The sequence below is a fragment of the Zophobas morio genome, unplaced genomic scaffold (genome assembly GCF_036711695.1).
Source record: "Zophobas morio isolate AGI-343-1 ecotype UQ-CSIRO unplaced genomic scaffold, CSIRO_AGI_Zmor_V1 ptg000028l, whole genome shotgun sequence".
Taxonomy (NCBI): domain Eukaryota; kingdom Metazoa; phylum Arthropoda; class Insecta; order Coleoptera; family Tenebrionidae; genus Zophobas; species Zophobas morio.
In genome coordinates this window covers 4,411,619-4,429,891 of record NW_026972133.1, presented here as the reverse complement: position 1 = coordinate 4,429,891, position 18,273 = coordinate 4,411,619, and the positions used below count along the sequence as shown (strand labels likewise).

Below are 18,273 nucleotides of genomic sequence, written 5' to 3'. Positions count from 1 at the left end.
TTAAAACTCTAGAAATGGAAAAATCAAAACAATGAAAAATTGAAGAAACGAAAAACAGAATATCTGAAAAAATAAATAAAATAAAAAACTGAAACTAAAAATTGCAAATCGAATAATTGAAAACCTCGAGAAATTCAAAGCAAAAAATTGCTAAAAAACTGAAAAATTCAAAAGTGGGAAAATTGAAAAACTGAAAAATTTAAACTTGAAAACTCGAAAAATTGCAAATAAGAACACTGAAAAATCGAAAAATTGTAAAAATAAAGAAAATTAAAAATTAAAAATTGAAATCTCGGTAAATTTTAATTCCAAAAATTACAAAATCTAGCAATTGAAGAAACAAAAAAATTAAAAATTGATAAATCGTACATCGAAAAATTCAGGAAACGAAAAACTGAAACAATCAACAGTTAAAAAGCAAAAATTTATAAAATCGAAACATTGAAAAATTGAATAATAGAAAAAATAAAGGAAACGAAAAACTGCAAATCGAAAAACTAAATCTCAAAATTGAAACATCCAAAAGTTGGACAATCAAAAAACTGACAAAGTGAAAATTTAAAAAATTTAAATTCTTTGATTTTTCAGTTTCTTGATTTTCCAATTTTTAAGTTTCTCAATTTTTATTCTTTCGATTTTTCAGTTTCTCGTTTCAATTTTACAATTTCTTGAAAAATCGAGAAAGTTAAACATCGAAAAAATTAATGAATCGAAAAAACTTTTTTAAAGGTAATTTAAAAAATTACAAATTCTAAAAACTGAAAAATTCGAAAGTTAGAAAATTGAAAAACTGAAAAAATTGAAATTTAAAACAAAAAATTATAAAACCGAAACACTGAAAAATCGAAATGAGGAAATCAAAAATTAAACAATCGAGAAAATGAAAACCGAAAAATTGTATAGAAAAATTGTAAATTAAAAAAATCCCAAAACTTTTTTTTTAGATTCCGACCTCTAGAAGTTAGTTGCGGCCTCATTGCTTCGACAGTTCCTAAACTGACGAACTCTACATATGTCCCAGAATATTTTATAATAACTTAATTTTACTCCTATACTTGTGGTTTATGAATCTGCCACATCAATGAATTCAGAAAAATAACCTTACTAAAACCCCTCACTCTCGTCGAACGCGGTTGTTTTTCTCTGCGATCTAGGCCGAAACTCCGGCATTCAAACATGAAAAGAGGGTGGAAGAGGATGTTTGAACAGACATTGTTGTTTTGGCGTAATTCGATCCGGGGATATCGGAGGAGCTTCACCGAGGGGAGGTGGGTTTCCAGGGAGAGGCCCGCAAACTGCCTCATAACGTCGGAATTATGGAAATACCCGTGATGGGTGTTGATTAATTTGATCACTCGAACGAGCGAATAACGAGAGAACGATGGGTGGAAGACGTTACGTCAGACCTCTGCATGGGTGGTTGGCATTCCACGAAGCGATTCCATGGACGTGATTTCGGGAAAATATTTTTATTGTCGAGAGGTTTCGACGTTTACGTCAGGAGCGCGAGAGCGGCGCATCACTTGCCTGAAAAATGGTACTCGAGATGGTAGTTGCGCCGTGGGTCGCTGGGTTTCGGGTTTTAATGCTCATGGGTGGACGGTATATAGTAAATTCTGGCTGGTAGCTGCACCGAAAATTGTAAAAGCCGGAGCTGTTGTCCGATTTCGAGTGCTGTTGGCGGCGTTAAAACCTGACAAAACAGCGCGCTCGAAATATCTGGAACGAGACTCCGATAGATGACACGAGGCAGATTAAGGTACTTAAAAAGCTGAAGTGGATGTAATAAAAGTCGCGCTTAAAATTTAAAACGCACTCATAAATCCGGGACATAAAAAAATTCAACATTTGGCAACTAGGTCCTTGATTTGTTTTTATTGTCGTCTAATTGTGGACAGCTATTTTTATTCAAATTTCACATACTGTAAAATGTCCGTAACATCAATAACGATTCACACAATAATGATTTATTTATTCAGCCTCTGACCCCCATAGTGAGAGGATTCGTCATTTACACTTTTCGTGGGTTTTGGAGGCGCAGTAGGCGTTGAACGAGATGCTAGATATTGAAAAATTGGTCGAAAGTTATTTATAGAACTTCCCTGGCCCCTGAGGCGCAGCCCAACAAATGCCACTTTGATAATTTATCGTTTTTTTGAGATCTTTGTTTTCTGATTACCTCTATTATTTATTATTATATATTTTTTGAGTTGAATTTTTTGATTTATCTTTTTTTTTTATTTCTTTCTTCAACTTTTCAACTTTTAAATTTTTCAATTTTTAGATTTTACAATTTTTCGTTTCGATTTTAGGGTTTCAATTATTCAATGTTTCGATTTGATAATTTTTTATTTTTTGAATCTGAATTTTTTTCAAAATTTAGTTTCTTGATTCGATTTACGATTTTCCGAGTTTGATTTTGCAATTTTTAGATTGAAAATTTCTCGAGTTTTTAATTTATCAACTTTTCAATTGTTTAATTTTTTATTTCTTCAAACTTTTGGTTTGCAATTTTTCGTTTCCTTTTTTTATTTTCATAATTTTTACAAATTTTCGATTTTTCGATGTTCCGATTTTATGATTTTTTGTTTTTTCAATTTTTATATTTTGCAATTTATCGATTTGCAATTTTTCTTTTCAGTTTTATATTTTACTTTTCTTCTTCAATTTTTCGATTTGCGATTTTTCAGTTTTTCATTTTCTTGTTTCTTCAATTTTTCGATTCACAGTTTTTCGATTTATTTCATTTTTTGTTATTCAATTTCTAGATTTTGCAATTTTCAATTTTCAATTTTTCTGTTGTTAAATTTTTCATTTCTTCAAATATTTGATTACAAGTTTTCGTTTCGGTTTTTTATTTTCATTAATGTCTCGATTTTGTATTTTTTTCTCTTTAATTTTAATTTTTATTATTTAAATTTTTTTAATTTTTCGATTTGCAATTTTTGGAGTTTTCAAGTTTATATTTTTTAGTTTTTCAATGTTCTAACATTTAAATTAGTCAATTTTTAGATTTTGCAATTTTTTGTTTTGAGTTTCTCAAGATTTCAATTTTTTATTTTTCAATTTTTTTCTTCAAATTTTGATTTCCAATTTTTCGTTTAGGTTTTTTATTTTCATTATTTTTATAATTTTTCGAATTTTTAATGTTCCGATTTTATAATGTTTCCGTTTTTCCAGTTTTTAAGTCTAAATTTTTCTGTTTTTCAATTTTCCAACTTTTAAATTTTTAAATTTTTAGATTTTGCAATTTTTCGATTATTGCATTTTTCCATGTTTCGATTTTATAGTTTTTTGTTATTTTAAATTTTAATTTTTTCACATTTTTGTTTCTTCAATTTTTCATTTTTTGTTCCTTCAGTTTCTAAATTTTCTAATTTCTCGAGTATTCAATTTTTGATTTTTCAGTTTTTCAATTGTTAAATTTTTGCAGTTCAATGTTCTGATTTTAAAAAATTGCAGTAAGTCAGTGGGCGATTCTAGAAAAATGATTGGAGTAATGGAAGAAACGAGGCCGAATTCAAATTCAAAAAATTACCAAAAAATTCTGTGATATGAATTTCGTCGTGCTGATTCCAAAAATAGAGTGTTTATGCTTCCTGTGCAAAAGTAAAAAATATTCAGTTTGCAAAATTGTTTTTTTTTATCCAAAAATTTGCAATATTCCAGTGAACGATTCTGGAAAAATGTTAGTAGCTATCGAAAGAATGAGGGCGAAACTAACTTCTAAGGGTCAAAATCGAAACTAAAATGTATTTGGTTAAATTTCAACAATTTTTGAAAATTTGTCGAAAATTGACCGAAATTTTTGATTAGGCCGAAACTAACTTTTGAAGATTGTTTTAGTTAAATTTCGAAAAAATGCTAGCAGTTATCGAATAAATGAAGTCGAAAGTAAGTTCTGGACATCCAAATTTATAACAAAATGTCTGGTTAAATTTCGAAATTTTCATTTGAAATTGAAAAATTTTGTTTTTGAAAGAGTTGCCAAAAAATTCCTAAAAATTCTGTAAAATAAATTTCGTCGTGTTGATTCCAAAAACATAGCGTGGTAATCCCCAGTGCAAAATAAAAAAATATTCGGTTTGAAAAAATTTTTTTTTAATCCAAAAATTTGCAATATACCTACCAGTGAGCGATTTTGGAAAAATTTTAGGAGCTATCGAAGAAATGAAGTTGAAACCAACTGATAACGGTAAAAATCGAAAGCAAAATTTGTTTGGTTAAATTTCAACAATTTTTGGAAATTGTCGAAAATTGCCACAATTTTTTTATATCGGAAAAATTTGTTCTGAAAAATTGCCAAAAAATTCTGGGAAAAAGATTTCGTAGTGTTAATTCCAAAAACATAGCTTGTTCATGCTTCCCGTGCAAGATTTAAAAAAATTGCAATATTTCATGGGCGATGTGGGAAAAATCGTACGAGCTATCCAAAAAATGAGGCCGAAACTAACTTCTGGTAAAATTTTTTCTGTTAAATTTCGGAAATTGTCGAAAATTGGATCAAATTTTCTTATTGAAAAATTTTGCTTTTGAAAAACTAAAATACAAAAAATTCCCAAAAAAATGTTTGGATATTCATTTCGTCGTGTGGAATCTGGTGCCAAAAAATTGGTCGAAGGTTATTTCAACAGAACTTCCCTCGCCCCTAAAGTGCAGCCAAATAAATCCTACTTAGCTGAAAAATGACCTTCTTTTTTTGTTTTCTGATAACCTCGATTTTCTACTTCCTCCTTTTCTATTCAGTTTCTAGATTTGAGTTTCTCGAGTTTTCAATTTTTAATTTTTCCATTTTCAATTTTTCGTTTCAATTTTTTATTTTCTTTATTTTTACAATTTTTCAATGTTCCGATTTTATAATTGTTTGTTTCTCAATTTCACTTTTTTTCAATTTTTCGTTTCATCAGTTTTTCAGTTTGCAATCTTTCAGTTTTTCATTTTTTTTTTCTTTAATTTTACGATATCTCTTAGTTTTCATTTTTAAATTTTCCAGTTTTTCGATTTTCCAACTTTTGAATGTTTAAATTCTTAGATTTTGCAGTTTTTCAAATTCTAGATTTTGCAATTTTTCGATTTGAGTTTCTCAACTTTTCAATTTTTAATTTTTCCATTTGCAATTTTTTCTTTAAATTTTTTATTTTCTTTATTTTTACAATTTTTCAATGTTCCGATTTTATAATTGTTTCTCAATTTCACTTTTTTTCAATTTTTCGTTTCATCACTTTTTCAATTTGCAATCTTTCAATTTTTCGTTTTTTTTTTCTTTAATTTTACGATATCTCAAAGTTTTCATTTTTATATCTTCCAGTTTTCCGATTTTCCAACTTTTGAACGTTTAAATTTTTAGATTCTGCAGTTTTTCGAACTGAAATTTCACGAGTTTTCAATTTTTAATTTTCAATTTTTAGATTTTTCAGTTTTTCATTTCTTCAGTTTTTCGAGAAAAACGAGAAAGTACAGTTATTCTAGGTGACTTACATTAGGAGTACAGTCCAAAATTATTGAATAATAGATTGACTTTATGTTTTTTATTATAATATCTCTTGTTCTTTGAGCCAAAAAATGGTTGAAAGAAAACGACGTTTATAAAGAATCTCAATTGTGATGAGTTTCATATGATAATTTCTTGTAGAGAAACGAGGATTTTGCAAGTAAACTCCGCCCTTCAAGCTCACAATGAATAAAACATTCATCACAATTGAGAAGGGGTGGGTGGGCGGGGCTTACATTTGTCCATTTTTTTTCAATATCCGCAGTCTTCTTTTCCCAACAAAAAACTGAAAATATGTTTAACTATCCTGTCGTTGAAAGAAAATTCTATATATATTAAAAAAAACAAGGTTAAACCCCGCCCACCCACCTCAGTCTCAATTGTGATGATTTTCATATGAAAATTTCTTGTAGAGAAACGAGGATTTTGCATGTAAACTCCGCCCTTCAAGCTCACACTGAATAAAACAGTCATCACAATTGAGAAGGGGTGGGTGGGCGGAGCTTACATTTGTCCATTTTTTTTCAATATCCGCAGTCTTCTTTTCCCAACAAAAAACTGAAAATATGCTTAACTATCCTGTTGTTGAAAGAAGACTCTATATATATTAAAAAAAAACAAGGTTAAACCCCGCCCACCCACCCCAATCTTAATTGTTATGATTTTCATATGATAATTTCTTGTAGAGAAACGAGGATTTTGTAAGTAAACTCCGCCCTTCAAGCTCACAATGAATAAAACATTCATCACAATTGAGAAGGGGTGGGTGGGCGGGGCTTACATTTGTCCATTTTTTTTCAATATCCGCAGTCTTCTTTTCCCAACAAAAAACTGAAAATATGTTTCACTATCCTGTCGTTGAAAGAAAACTCTATATATATTAAAAAAAAACAAGTTTAAACCCCGCCCACCCCAATCTTAATTGTGATAATTTTCATATGATAATTTCTTGTAGAGAAATGAGGATTTTGCAACTAAATTCCGCCCTTCAGCTCACAAATGAATAAAACATTCATCACAATTGAGAAGGGGTGGGTGGGCGGGGCTTATATTTATCCATTTTTTTCTCAGTATTCGAAGTCTTCTTTTCCTAACAAGAAACTGAAAACATGTTTAACTATCCTGTCGTTGAAAGAAAATTCTAGATATATATTAAAAAAAAAATTAAAATGCGGTTCATTGGATGACGATTTACATAATATTTCTAATATACATACAAAATTTGACAACAATCGGTCCAGCAGTTTCGGAGATTATGTTTCTAATAAAAATGGATACAGACACACAGACAAACGGAAACGACTACTTTTTTCGTACTGTAAAGGTCATGAACCGTCGAGAAAACTTAAAAGTGACAATTCGTCCAATGGACTCGATTACTATACTTCCTTAGCTTACGCTTGGGAAGTAAAAATTGCACAAATCAGCAGGCGATTCCGGAAAAATGGCAAGAGTTATGAAAGAAATGAGGCTAAAATTAACTTAAGAAACTAAAAAGCTGATAAAAAATGTCTTTGGTTATACATATATTGAAAATTGACCAAAATTTCTCAATGTAAAATTTTCGTTTTGAAAAAGTTGCCAAAAAATTCTGGTATGTATATTTCGTCGTACTGAATCCAAAAACATTGCCTTTTTAGGCTCTTGGTGCAAGATTTAAAAATATGTATTAGTTTTTTATGCAAAAAATTGTGGGAGATTCTGAAAAAATGGTGTAGCTGTCGAAGAAATTAGGCAAAAATTGACTTCCGGAGGTCAAAATGTATTAGGAAAATATGTTTTGTTAAATTCTGGTATTGAAGAAAATAGAAAAAATAATAAAAAACACTTTCGTCGATGTTCAGTGAGTGCGACCTGAGAAAAAAATGATTATGAAAAAGTTAAGGGCTCTCAAAAAACTATAAAAAAAGAGGAAAAAGAAAATTTGCTAAAAACCGAAAAGTTTTAAAAACGTGATTAATCTCGATGACTTTTTAGTACTTCTATTATAGGTATTATTAAATTTTTTACTTCGAATCAGCACTTTGCTTTCCAGTATCACACGCTAACAGTTTGCTGTGTAGCATTAGTAATAAAAGTAAAATAATAATTAGTACACATGTCAAAATCGGCATACTTTAGTTTTTGTTTGCATATTTCGAATTTGTCCGAACTGACCACCAATTATTCGTCAGAAATCTCCACCGTTCGCTCCTGTTTTCGCTACCTCCTGCCGCCCTCGGCTCCTCCGCATCCATTTAGCCAAATTGATGGTTAAATAAACACTTATTAGGACCTTTCCCGACCGTCAAACAAATGCACGACAAGTGGTGCACATGTGTTTACCGAATTCTTCGGCTCCGAGCGACGCTCCACGGAAACATAAAGTTCGCCCGTTCACGCCCCGAGCGCAAAAACGGGAAACGTTCCGCTTCCAGAGAGCTACGACGTATGTGTGGGCAAACTCCCGGGTCGGCGTTTACGGATATCGGGTTACTCGACGGAGGCAGCCCGCAGGTGAAACACGATATTGTAGAGAAGCTGTACGCTGTTAGAGGGCCTCCGGGCACAGTCCGGCGAGTAGGTGGTCTTTGTCTCGCTGCGAGCCCTTGATTCCGCACGAAAATCGCAAACGCATTAACGCACGCAAAACAAAAAATTGGTCTAAAGAGTTTAGACAGTACTTCCCTCGCTGTCGGAAACTTGACGACTGCATCCCTATTGTGTTTTTTTTCTCATTACATTTTTGTAGTGGGAATTTAAAAAAAAATTGCGATGACGTCATCAACATTTTTGCAAGGACACGTATATCAGTTGGGATAGATGTAGTGTAATACTAAGAATAAAATTATTATATTCTCAAATTTTCGGGAAAATGAATTGGGTCGTTTTGAATATTGATTTGTAATAATCAATAAAATAACGAAACAATTTACTCACGTATACGTATCAGAGGCAACTGAAAATCGTGCATGTATAAACATTCTTAATTTAAGATGACAGGCGTAACAGCATACGTGAGAGTCAAACAGAGAAACTGTAAACAAAACGACCATCGGTTTTATTGCTTCGACTTCCACTTATTATATAAAACATTGGGCTTTATTTTAATTCTTGACGATGAAATTCACAATTGGTTGATTATAAACATGTCTATTTCACATTCGCGGAACCAAGTGAGCGCATAAAACAAATGCAGGTCTGTAATGTTAAAGTCGATGTAAATAAGCGTGCTACCCTTATGTTTCAACCGAGTTTTTCCTTTAACAAATTTTGTGTCTACCAAATTGGGTTGGTTGGGGTGTAATACTAATAAGTGTTGCCTTTAATTTAATCAATAAAATAAATTGACTTCATTAATTTTTTTGAACCACCTCTTAAGAAAATCTAAAAAATATGAATGGAATGATAAATCACAAGTACAAACTCATCAAATTTTTTGCATTTTAGATAAGATTTATTCAGCAAAATTTAAGGGTGACGTCATCAATTTTTTTAGGAGGGATGAACAAATACATTTTGAACAAAAGTTTACCATGCTTATAATAACTTTAAAATATTCCCAAGATTTCAAAGCATTCGGTTTTGTAATTCCTGATTAAATCGATAAAATAAATTCACGCCTTCATTAATTTTTTTGAGTCACCCTGCATATGCAAATCCAAAAATATGAATGGAATGATAAATCACAAGTACAGACTCATCATATTTTGTACATTTTAGATACGATTTATTCGGCAAACTTTTGAGATGACGTCATCAGTTTTTTGTAGAAGATAACCAAATATATTTTGACTAAAAATTTATTATGCTCTTTATAACCTTAAAACATCTGCAAGATTTCAAAGCATTCGGTTTTGTAGTTCCTGATTAAATCAATAAAATAAATTTACGCATTCATTAATTTTTTTGAGTCACCCTGTATATGCAAATCGAAAAAATTTGAATGGAATGATAAATCACAAGAAGAGACTCACCATATTTTGTACATTTTAGATAGGATTTATTCAGCAAAATTTTGTGGTGACGTCATAAATTTTTTAGGGGGGACGACCAAATACGTTTTGATAAAAAATTTACCATGCCTATGATAATTTTAAAATATCTTCAAGATTTCGAAGCATTCGGTTTTGTAGTTCCTGAGTAAATCAGTAAAATAAATTTACGCTTTCATTTATTTTCTTGAATCACCCTGTATATGCAAATCCAAAAAATATGAATGGAGTGATAGATCACAAGTACAGACTGATCATATTTTGTACATTTTAGATATGATTTATTCGGCAAATTTTCGAGCTGACGTCATCAAGTTTTTGGAGGGGATAAGCAAAGATATTTTGACTAAACATTTATTATGCTCTTTATAACCTTAAAACATGTGCAAGATGTCAGAGCATTCCGTTTTGTAGTTCCTGATTAAATCAATAAAATATATTTACGCATTCATTAATTTTTTTGAGTCACCCTGTATATGCAAATCCAAAAAATATGAATGGAGTGATAGATCACAAGTACAGACTCATCATATTTTGTACATTTTAGATATGATTTATTCCACAAACTTTTGAGCTGACGTCATCAAGTTTTTGGAGGGGATAAGCAAATATTTTTTGACTAAAGATTTATGATGCTCTTTATAGCCTTAAAACATCTGCAACATTTCAAAGCATTCTGGTTAGCAGATTAAAAATTAAATTTCAAAATGTTGTTTTATAATTTTGATTTTTTTTCCAAAAATCTGGACGTTTCGGGTGAAAAGTCGATTCAGAGTTGTAAACTACATGTGTAGGACTATGTTATTTTATACAATTGAAAACCCATTTACTATGTACAATTTTGAAGCGACGTCATCGCATTAGTGGTGGGGATGATTAGACAAATTTTGGTTAGCGTTTTACCATCTACATGATATTCTTAATATAAGTACAAAATTTCACAACAATCGGTCGAGTACTTTCGGAGATTATCTGTCTAATAAAAACCCGGGACAACAGACGGACAGACGGACAGACGGACGGACAGACGGACGGACAGACGGACGGACAGACGGACGGACAGACGGACAGACAGACGGAAATGGGAGACCTATTTCTTCGTCTTCTAGGGGTCATGAAAGATCGAGAAAACGTAAAAGTAGAGAGTCGGCCGACGGACTCGATTACAATACTTCCTTTGCTTACGCTCGGGAAGTAAAAAGTGTACTTATTTTGTTTTTTTTTGCAGCGGCCAGGCCAACTCCGACAAGCCCCACCTCGACTCCAGCGGCTCGGACAGCGAGCCCGAGCACAAACTCAACACGTACCCCCCGTCGGGGGCGGTGGGGCCGCCGCAGCTCACCCCCTACGGCAGCCTGGCGGCGCCGCCCATCGGCCAGCCGCTGTACCAAGCCCCCGGCGGCATCCTGCACGACTACCAGACCTTGTGACAGTGGTTGGCAGCGCCACAAGATGCCGCCGCGGCAAACAGTACTCTGTAAAGTGATAGGGGCAGCCCCGAAAAATCCACCGGTGCGGCCACGGTTGGCGATCCGCGGCTAAACGTGGACGCACCGGCGTTGTTACTTGTACTTAATAATGTATTTTTGTTCATAAGATTATAATTGTAAATAGATCTATTCCCTACTACGTATTATAGTAAGTGTATGCATAGGTATTAGTAATTTTCCTTCAGGTGGTAATTTAGTCTATCACTGCCCTTCGTTTTGCCATTGTGGAGCAATAAGTTTACGAGTAATAGTCTTTTTTTTTTCGAATTTTTCACGGTCTAGCCTAACGCTTAGTGTCTTTTTTTTGTTGCTGGATTGTACTTAAGACTTGTCTCGCCGTGTAAATCGACGTTCAATGGTTCATTTATGGCACAAACTGAAGCAATAAATTAGCTTGCTATTACTAGAGCCCCCAGGGGTTTAATATACCTTTAACTATCCATGTTACTCAACACGATACCTTCACCATACGTACTTATAAATGGCTAAAGCACATTATTTTTTTGTTTTATGTTCAATTAATGTTTCTGTTGTAATTGAAAATAAATTTGAATACTACCTACTGGAGTTTTCTTAGGGGTCGACCGTGGGGGGTACATTTCTGCCGAACAAAGAGTAGGAAATTGGAATATTTTGCAAGAATTATTCCACAGTTTACCATATATAGAGTGATCATTTATCATTAGACCGAACATGCCAATTCACATTGTGGGTTCGATGCCGAACTTAATCTTTGTTTTTTTTTTATGTATGGAGTTTGATTTCAACAACAGGATAGTTAAATATGTTTTCAGTTTCTTGTTGGGGAAAGAAGACTTCGTATATTAAGAAAAAATGGACAAAATATAAGGCCCGCCCACCCACCCCTTCTCAATTGTGACGAATGTTTTATTCATTGTGAGCTGACGGGCGGAGTTTAGTTGCAAAATCCTCATTTCTCTACAAGAAATTATCATATGAAACTCATCACAATTGAGATTGGGGCGGGTGGGTGGGGCTTACATGTTTTTCTTTATATACGGAGTTTTCTTTCAATAATTTTTTGGCGCAAATAACAAGAGATATTATAATAAAAACATAAACTCAATCTATTATTCAATAATTTTCGACTGTACTCCTAATGTAAGTCAGCTATAAAAACTGAAGAAATGAAAAACTGAAAAATCTAAAGATTGAAAATTAAAAATTGAAAACTCGTGAAATTTCAATTCGAAAAACTGCAGAATCTAAAAATTTAAACGTTCAAAAGTTGGAAAATCGGAGAACTGGAAAATTAAAAAAATTAAACTTTAAGAGATATCGTAAAATTAAAGAAAAAAAAACCGAAAAATTGAACGATTGCAAATTGAAAAAGTGATGAAACGAAAAATCCCAAAAAGTGAAATTGAAAAACAATCATAAAATCGGAACATTGAAAAAGTGTAAAAATAAAGAAAATAAAAAATTGAAAAGAAAAATTGCAAATGGAAAAATTAAAAATTGAAAACTCGAGAAACTCAAATTGAAAAATTGTAAAATCTAGAAACTGAATAGAAAAGGAGGAAATAGAAAATTGAGGTTATCAGAAAACAAAAAACGAAGGTCATTTTTCAGCTAAGCGGGATTTATTTGGCTGCACTTTAGGGGCGAGGGAAGTTCTGTTAAAATAACCTTCGACCAATTTTTTGGCTTAGCACCAGATTCAACACGACGAAATGAATATCCAATTAATTTTTTGGGAATTTTTTGAAGTTTTTCAAAAGTCAAATTTTTCAATAAGAACATTTGCGCCAATTTTCGGCAATTTCCAAAATTTAACAGAAAACATTTTACCAGAAGTTTCTGTATCATTTTTTGGATCGCCCATGAAATATTGCAATTTTTTTAAATCTTGCACTGGAAGCATGAACACGCTACGAAATCTTTTTCCCAGATTTTTTTGGCAATTTTTTCAGAAACAAATTTTTCCGATATAAAAAAATTGTGGAAATTTATCCAAACAAATTTTATTTTCGATTTTGAACGTTAGCACTTAGTTTCAACCTCATTCCTTCGATAGCTCCTAAAATGTTTTCAAAATCGCTCACTGGTAGGTATATTCCAAATTTTTGGATTAAAATTTTTTTTTTCAAACTGAATATTTTTTAATTTTGCACTGGGTACATAACCATGCTATGTTTTTGGAATCAACACGACGAAATCCATTTTAGAGAATTTTTTGACAATTTTTTGGCAACTCTTTCAAAAACGAAATTTTTCCATTTCAAATGAAAATTTCGAATTTTAACCAGACATTTTTTTATAAATTTGGAAGGTTACTTTCGACTTCATTCGGTAACTGCTAGCATTTTTTCGAAATTTAACTAAAACATTTTTCAGAAGTTAGTTTCGGCCTAATAAAAAATTTCACCCAATTTTCGACAATTTTCAAAAATTGTTGAAATTAACCAAATACATTTTATTTTAATGCTTTAGAATAATGCTTTAATGCTTTATTGACGGAATTTCCCTGAATACAATTACATAAAAACGTATACATATATTAAGTGTAGTTTTAACATCACGCTTAAATTTGTTTAGGGTGCTACCAAAAATATCAACTTTTTTTCGATTTTGACCCTTTGACGTTAGTTTTGGCCTAATTCCTTCGATAGTTAAGTACTAACATTTTTCCAGAATCGTTCACTGGAATATTGTAAATTTTTGGATAAAAAAAAAATTTGCAAACTGAATATTTTTTATATTTTAATTTTTTGGTAATTTTTTGGCTACTTTCAAAAGTAAAATTTTTCGATAAGAAAATTTCAGTTAATTTTCCACAATTTTTGAAATTTAACTAGACATTTTCTTATACATTTCAACCTGAAGAAGTTGGATTCGGCCTCATTTCTCCATAACTCCAACCATTTTTCAAGTAATCGTCCACTGACTTATCGCAATTTTTTGTATTAAAAAAAATATATATTTTTAAACCGAATACTGTTTAATTTTGCACCAGGAGCATAAATACACTATGTTTTTGGAATCGCCACGATGAAATCAATTTTCGTGAATTTTTTGGGAATTTTTTGTCAACTTTTTCAAAAGCAAAATTTTTCGATAAGAAAATTTCATCCAACTTCGACAATTTTCGAACTTTAACCAAAAACATTTTCTTTTAGGGTTCAACCTGCGGAATTCGCCTACTTTTAGGCAATTTTCGAAATTAAAAAAAAATCCTCATAGATTTCGACCTTAAGTTTTCCAAAATCACCCACTCAATTTTATTATTGTAATTTTTTGGATTAACAAAAATAAAACCGAGTATTTTTAAATTTTGCACATAAATACGCTACGTTTTTTGAATCAGCACAACGAAATCTCTTTTGCGGAATTTTTTAGTAATTTTTTGTCAATTTTTTCAAAAGCAAAATTTTTCAATAAGAAAATTTCGGTCAATTTTCGACAATTTTCGGAAATTGTTGAAATTTAACCAAAGACATTTTATTTTCGTTTTTGATCGTTAGAAGTTAGTTTCGACCTCATTCCTTGGACAGCTAGCAACATTTATCCAGAATCGTTCACTGAAATTTGAAACTTTTTAGATTAAATTTTTTTTTTTTCAAACCGAAACGATTATAAAATCGGAACATTGAAAAATTGTAAAAATAAAGAAAATAAAAAATTGAAACGAAAAAAGCAAATGCAAAAATTAAAAATTGAAAACTCGAGAAACTCAAACCGAAAAATTGCAAAATCTAGAAACTGAATGGAAAAGTTGAAAAATTGAAAAATTTAAACTTGAAAACTCGAAAAAATTAAGGAACAAAAAGAATGAAAAATTGATGAAAAAATTCAAGTCAAATGAACTGTGGGAGTGTTATTTACGCCACTGATTTTTACTTTATAGAGGTTATCAGAAGAAATAAATTTTTTGCGATTAACTAGATGTTGGAACATCTTGTGCGCAGCCTCATCAACTTTTCAACTCTTAAACCGTCAGTGATTCATAAAATGTCTCGATATTGTAACATTCTGTAGAACTGTGACCGTTAGTTGTATATGGCGCCATCTCGTTTCCGGAGTCTCAACTTCATTAAAACATGCTACTTTCTCCTTCAAGTTTTCTAACCAATTTAATGGGATTCTGTATCTGCAGACTCAAAATCAGCTTTTTTATGAAACGTGGTTGGTTCATGATTAAATTGATATATTTTTTTAAGTATAGTAATCGAGGCCATCGGACGATTTGTTATCTTTATATTTTCTCGACGTTTCATGACCCCTAGAGTACGAAAAAGTAGTCTGTCTGTCTGTCTGTCTAGTGTCTGTATCCATTTTAATTAGACACGTAATCTCCGAAACTGCTGGACCGGTTGTTGTCAAATTTTGTTTAAGAGTGTATTGATTAGAGGCCAGCGATTAGTCACAAAACCTGCCGACAGAGGTCGCGCCAGGCTAAAAGTCACGTGAGGTTGTCGCCCCCCTCCTAATAACTAGCAACCCAAAGCTTACGTCGTCACTCTGGTTTCCCTTCAAAGCGAATAAATCTTTCGCCTTTTACTAAAGATTTCCGTGGAGGGGAACAATACAAATGAGTCTATGACGAATTTTTTGCAGCCCGGTCGGATTCTTCTGACTGGGCGATGAAGTAATTCAAACAAAATGGTTTTTTTGACCTATAATTGATGGGTCACATTAGAGCTGTTGTAGTTTCGGAAGTCAAATGAACTCTGTACGTAGAACCCTAAAGCCTGAAGTATCATGAAGTCCAAACAGCAATTAAATAGCTCAAATAATTTAAGTACTACTTAAAGTCCTTTATAGGCCTACTAAAATTTAAAACGAAAAAGAAAGAAACTGCCTTTATAATATTATATAATAATAATATTACATAATCCAGACAAGCTATCTATGGATCCATAAGTAGATGAATATTAATTAACAAAAAGGACCAATCAGCATATTTTGTAAAAATAAAATAAATTAGCCAATAAGTAATTAGAGTATGACCTTAATTAATGTAAACTCAGTTGGCGCTGGAAGTTCTAATCATCTAAAGTGACGTCACGAGGAATGACTACATCAGTTAAAAATCCAGCGCCAACTGATGATTTTGTCGACTGTATTGTGCCATTTACGTCGTGCTAATTTGCCTATGGCCAACTTTCATCTTTTTATCAAAGAAGACGTAATTTTTTATATTTGGTCCATTAATTTCTTAATATGCGAAGTCCTTTTTTCCCAACAATAAATTGCCAAAATGTTTAACTATCGTATCATTGAAAGAAAACTCTATATATTAAAATAAATAAATAAAATTTAAGCCCAACCCACCCGCCCCGATCTTAATTGTGGTTAGATTTCCATTCCTAATCAGACTGACAGGCGGAGTTTAATTGTAAAATTCTACCCTTTTAAAAACATATTTCATATAGTAATTTCTTGTAGAGAAATGAGGATTTTGCAATTAAACTCCGCCCTTCAGCTCACGATGAATAAAACATTCGTCACAATTGAGAAGGGGTGGGTGGGCGGGGCTTATATTTGTTCCGTTTTTTCTTAATGTGCAAAGTTAAATTAAATTAAAGGCGACAATTTTGTTAATTTTGAAAATTTACAAAAAATATTAGGATAGGCCGATTGTTGACAAATTTTGTATTTATATTAGGAATATCATGTAAATGGTAAAATGCCAGTCAAAATTTGTCTAATCATCCCCACCGATGTGATGACGTCACTTCAAAATTGTACATAGTAAATGGGTTTCAAATTGTATAAAATACTGTTGTGCTTGCGTTTTTAGTTAGTATCGAAATTTTTTCGGAAAAATGAAATTTTAGAAACATTAACCACAAATCATTTTTTTTAATTCTCTTAGATTTTTCTACATTTTTCGAAATTCCTCAAAATTCTCTCAGATTTTCACAAGTTATTTCAGATTCTTTTAGATTTCCTTCATATTTTTTTCGAACCAGAGGGTCGCAGATTTTCTCGATTTTCTCACATTTTCCCAGAGTTTTCAGATTCCTTCAAAGTTTTTCCGATTCTCTCAGATTCTCAAGAATTTTTCCCCGTTCAAATCATCGCGGATCCTTCCAGATCCTTTCAAATTTTTCCACATCGCTTCAGAGTCCTGCAAACTCGTTCATATTCTTCCAAATTCCCTCAAATTCCTTTTGAATATAAATCCTCTTTCAGGTCCCTCCAAAATCTTTCAGATTCTTCCAAATTTTTCTAGATTCTTCGAAATTCTCTCAGATTCGTACAAAATCCCTCCAATTCTCTCGGATTCTCTCACATTTCCTTAAACTGTCTCAGATTTTTTCTGATATTCTCAGATTCTTGCAAATTCTTCTAATTTCTTCTAGATTCTTCGAAACAGCCAACGTCCACCTATCAAGATAAGATTAACAATAATTTAAGAAGAACAATTTTTTGAAGTTATTGTAACTATAGTAAATTGTTTATCAAATCTTTTTATTCCCCTCAAAAAATTGATGACGTCATCTCAAAATTTTACCGAATAAATTCTACCTAAATTGTGCAAAATACTTATTATTAGTTTTTACGTGTGATTTATCATTGCATTCATATTTTTTAGATTTGGTTAAACAGGTGGCTCAAAAAAATTTACGAATGAGGCAATTTATTTTATTGATTGATTAAATAAGAAACGACTCATTCCATTTCCCAGTAAATTTTACGAATACAATACTGTTATTTTTAGTATTACACTGCACCAACCCAAGTTGACATACATGTCCCTGTAAAAATGTTGATGACGTCATCACGAAATAGGGTAAAGAAAAAACTCAACTCGAAAATTCAAAAATGCTGGATACGGTTCGTTGTACTTTAGGTGCCAGGGAGGTTCTGTCGAAACAACTTTCGACCAATTTTCTTAAGAATGTGAAACTTTTTCGGGGGTTCCAATCCCAATTGTCCTTTTTAAAAATGTAAAACCTTCTCGGGGTCGCCAACTGGATTTTTTTTATCAATGTGAAACCGTCTCTGGGGTCCCAACTGTTTTTTTTTTTTAATGTAAAATCTTCTCGGGGGCGCGAATTCTCTGTTTTAAAAATGTAAAACCTTCTCGGGGGCGTCAAATGTCATTTTTAAGAATGTGAAACTTTCTCGAGGGTCCAAAGTGTCCTTTTTTAAAGAAGGCGAAACCTTCTCGGGGGCTCCGAGTGTCTTTTTTTTAACGTGAAACCTTCTCGGGGGGGCCAAATGTATTTTTTTATATATATAAAACCTTCTCGGGGGCCCCAAATATACTTTTTTAAGAATGGAAAACCTTCTCAGGCCACCATATGTTTTTTTTTTTTAATGTGAAACCTTCTCGGGGTCCCAACTG

The 18,273-nt window shown here is 32.0% G+C and overlaps 1 protein-coding gene and 1 pseudogene across 1 annotated transcript in view; both read left to right on the top strand.

The window, feature by feature from the left end:
- The window catches only part of LOC135136909 (homeobox protein SIX2-like), a 60,298-nt gene extending 49,313 nt beyond the window's left edge, over positions 1-10,985 (top strand). Inside the window, exon 5 of the mRNA XM_064066383.1 lies at positions 10,694-10,985. Coding sequence (XP_063922453.1) covers positions 10,694-10,895 — 202 coding nt within the window. The 3' untranslated portion in view covers positions 10,896-10,985. The remainder of the gene's footprint in view (positions 1-10,693) is intronic.
- A 4,447-nt stretch (positions 10,986-15,432) lies between these two features.
- On the top strand, positions 15,433-15,559 carry LOC135137175 (U5 spliceosomal RNA; annotated as a pseudogene).
- The last annotated feature ends 2,714 nt before the right edge of the window (positions 15,560-18,273 follow it).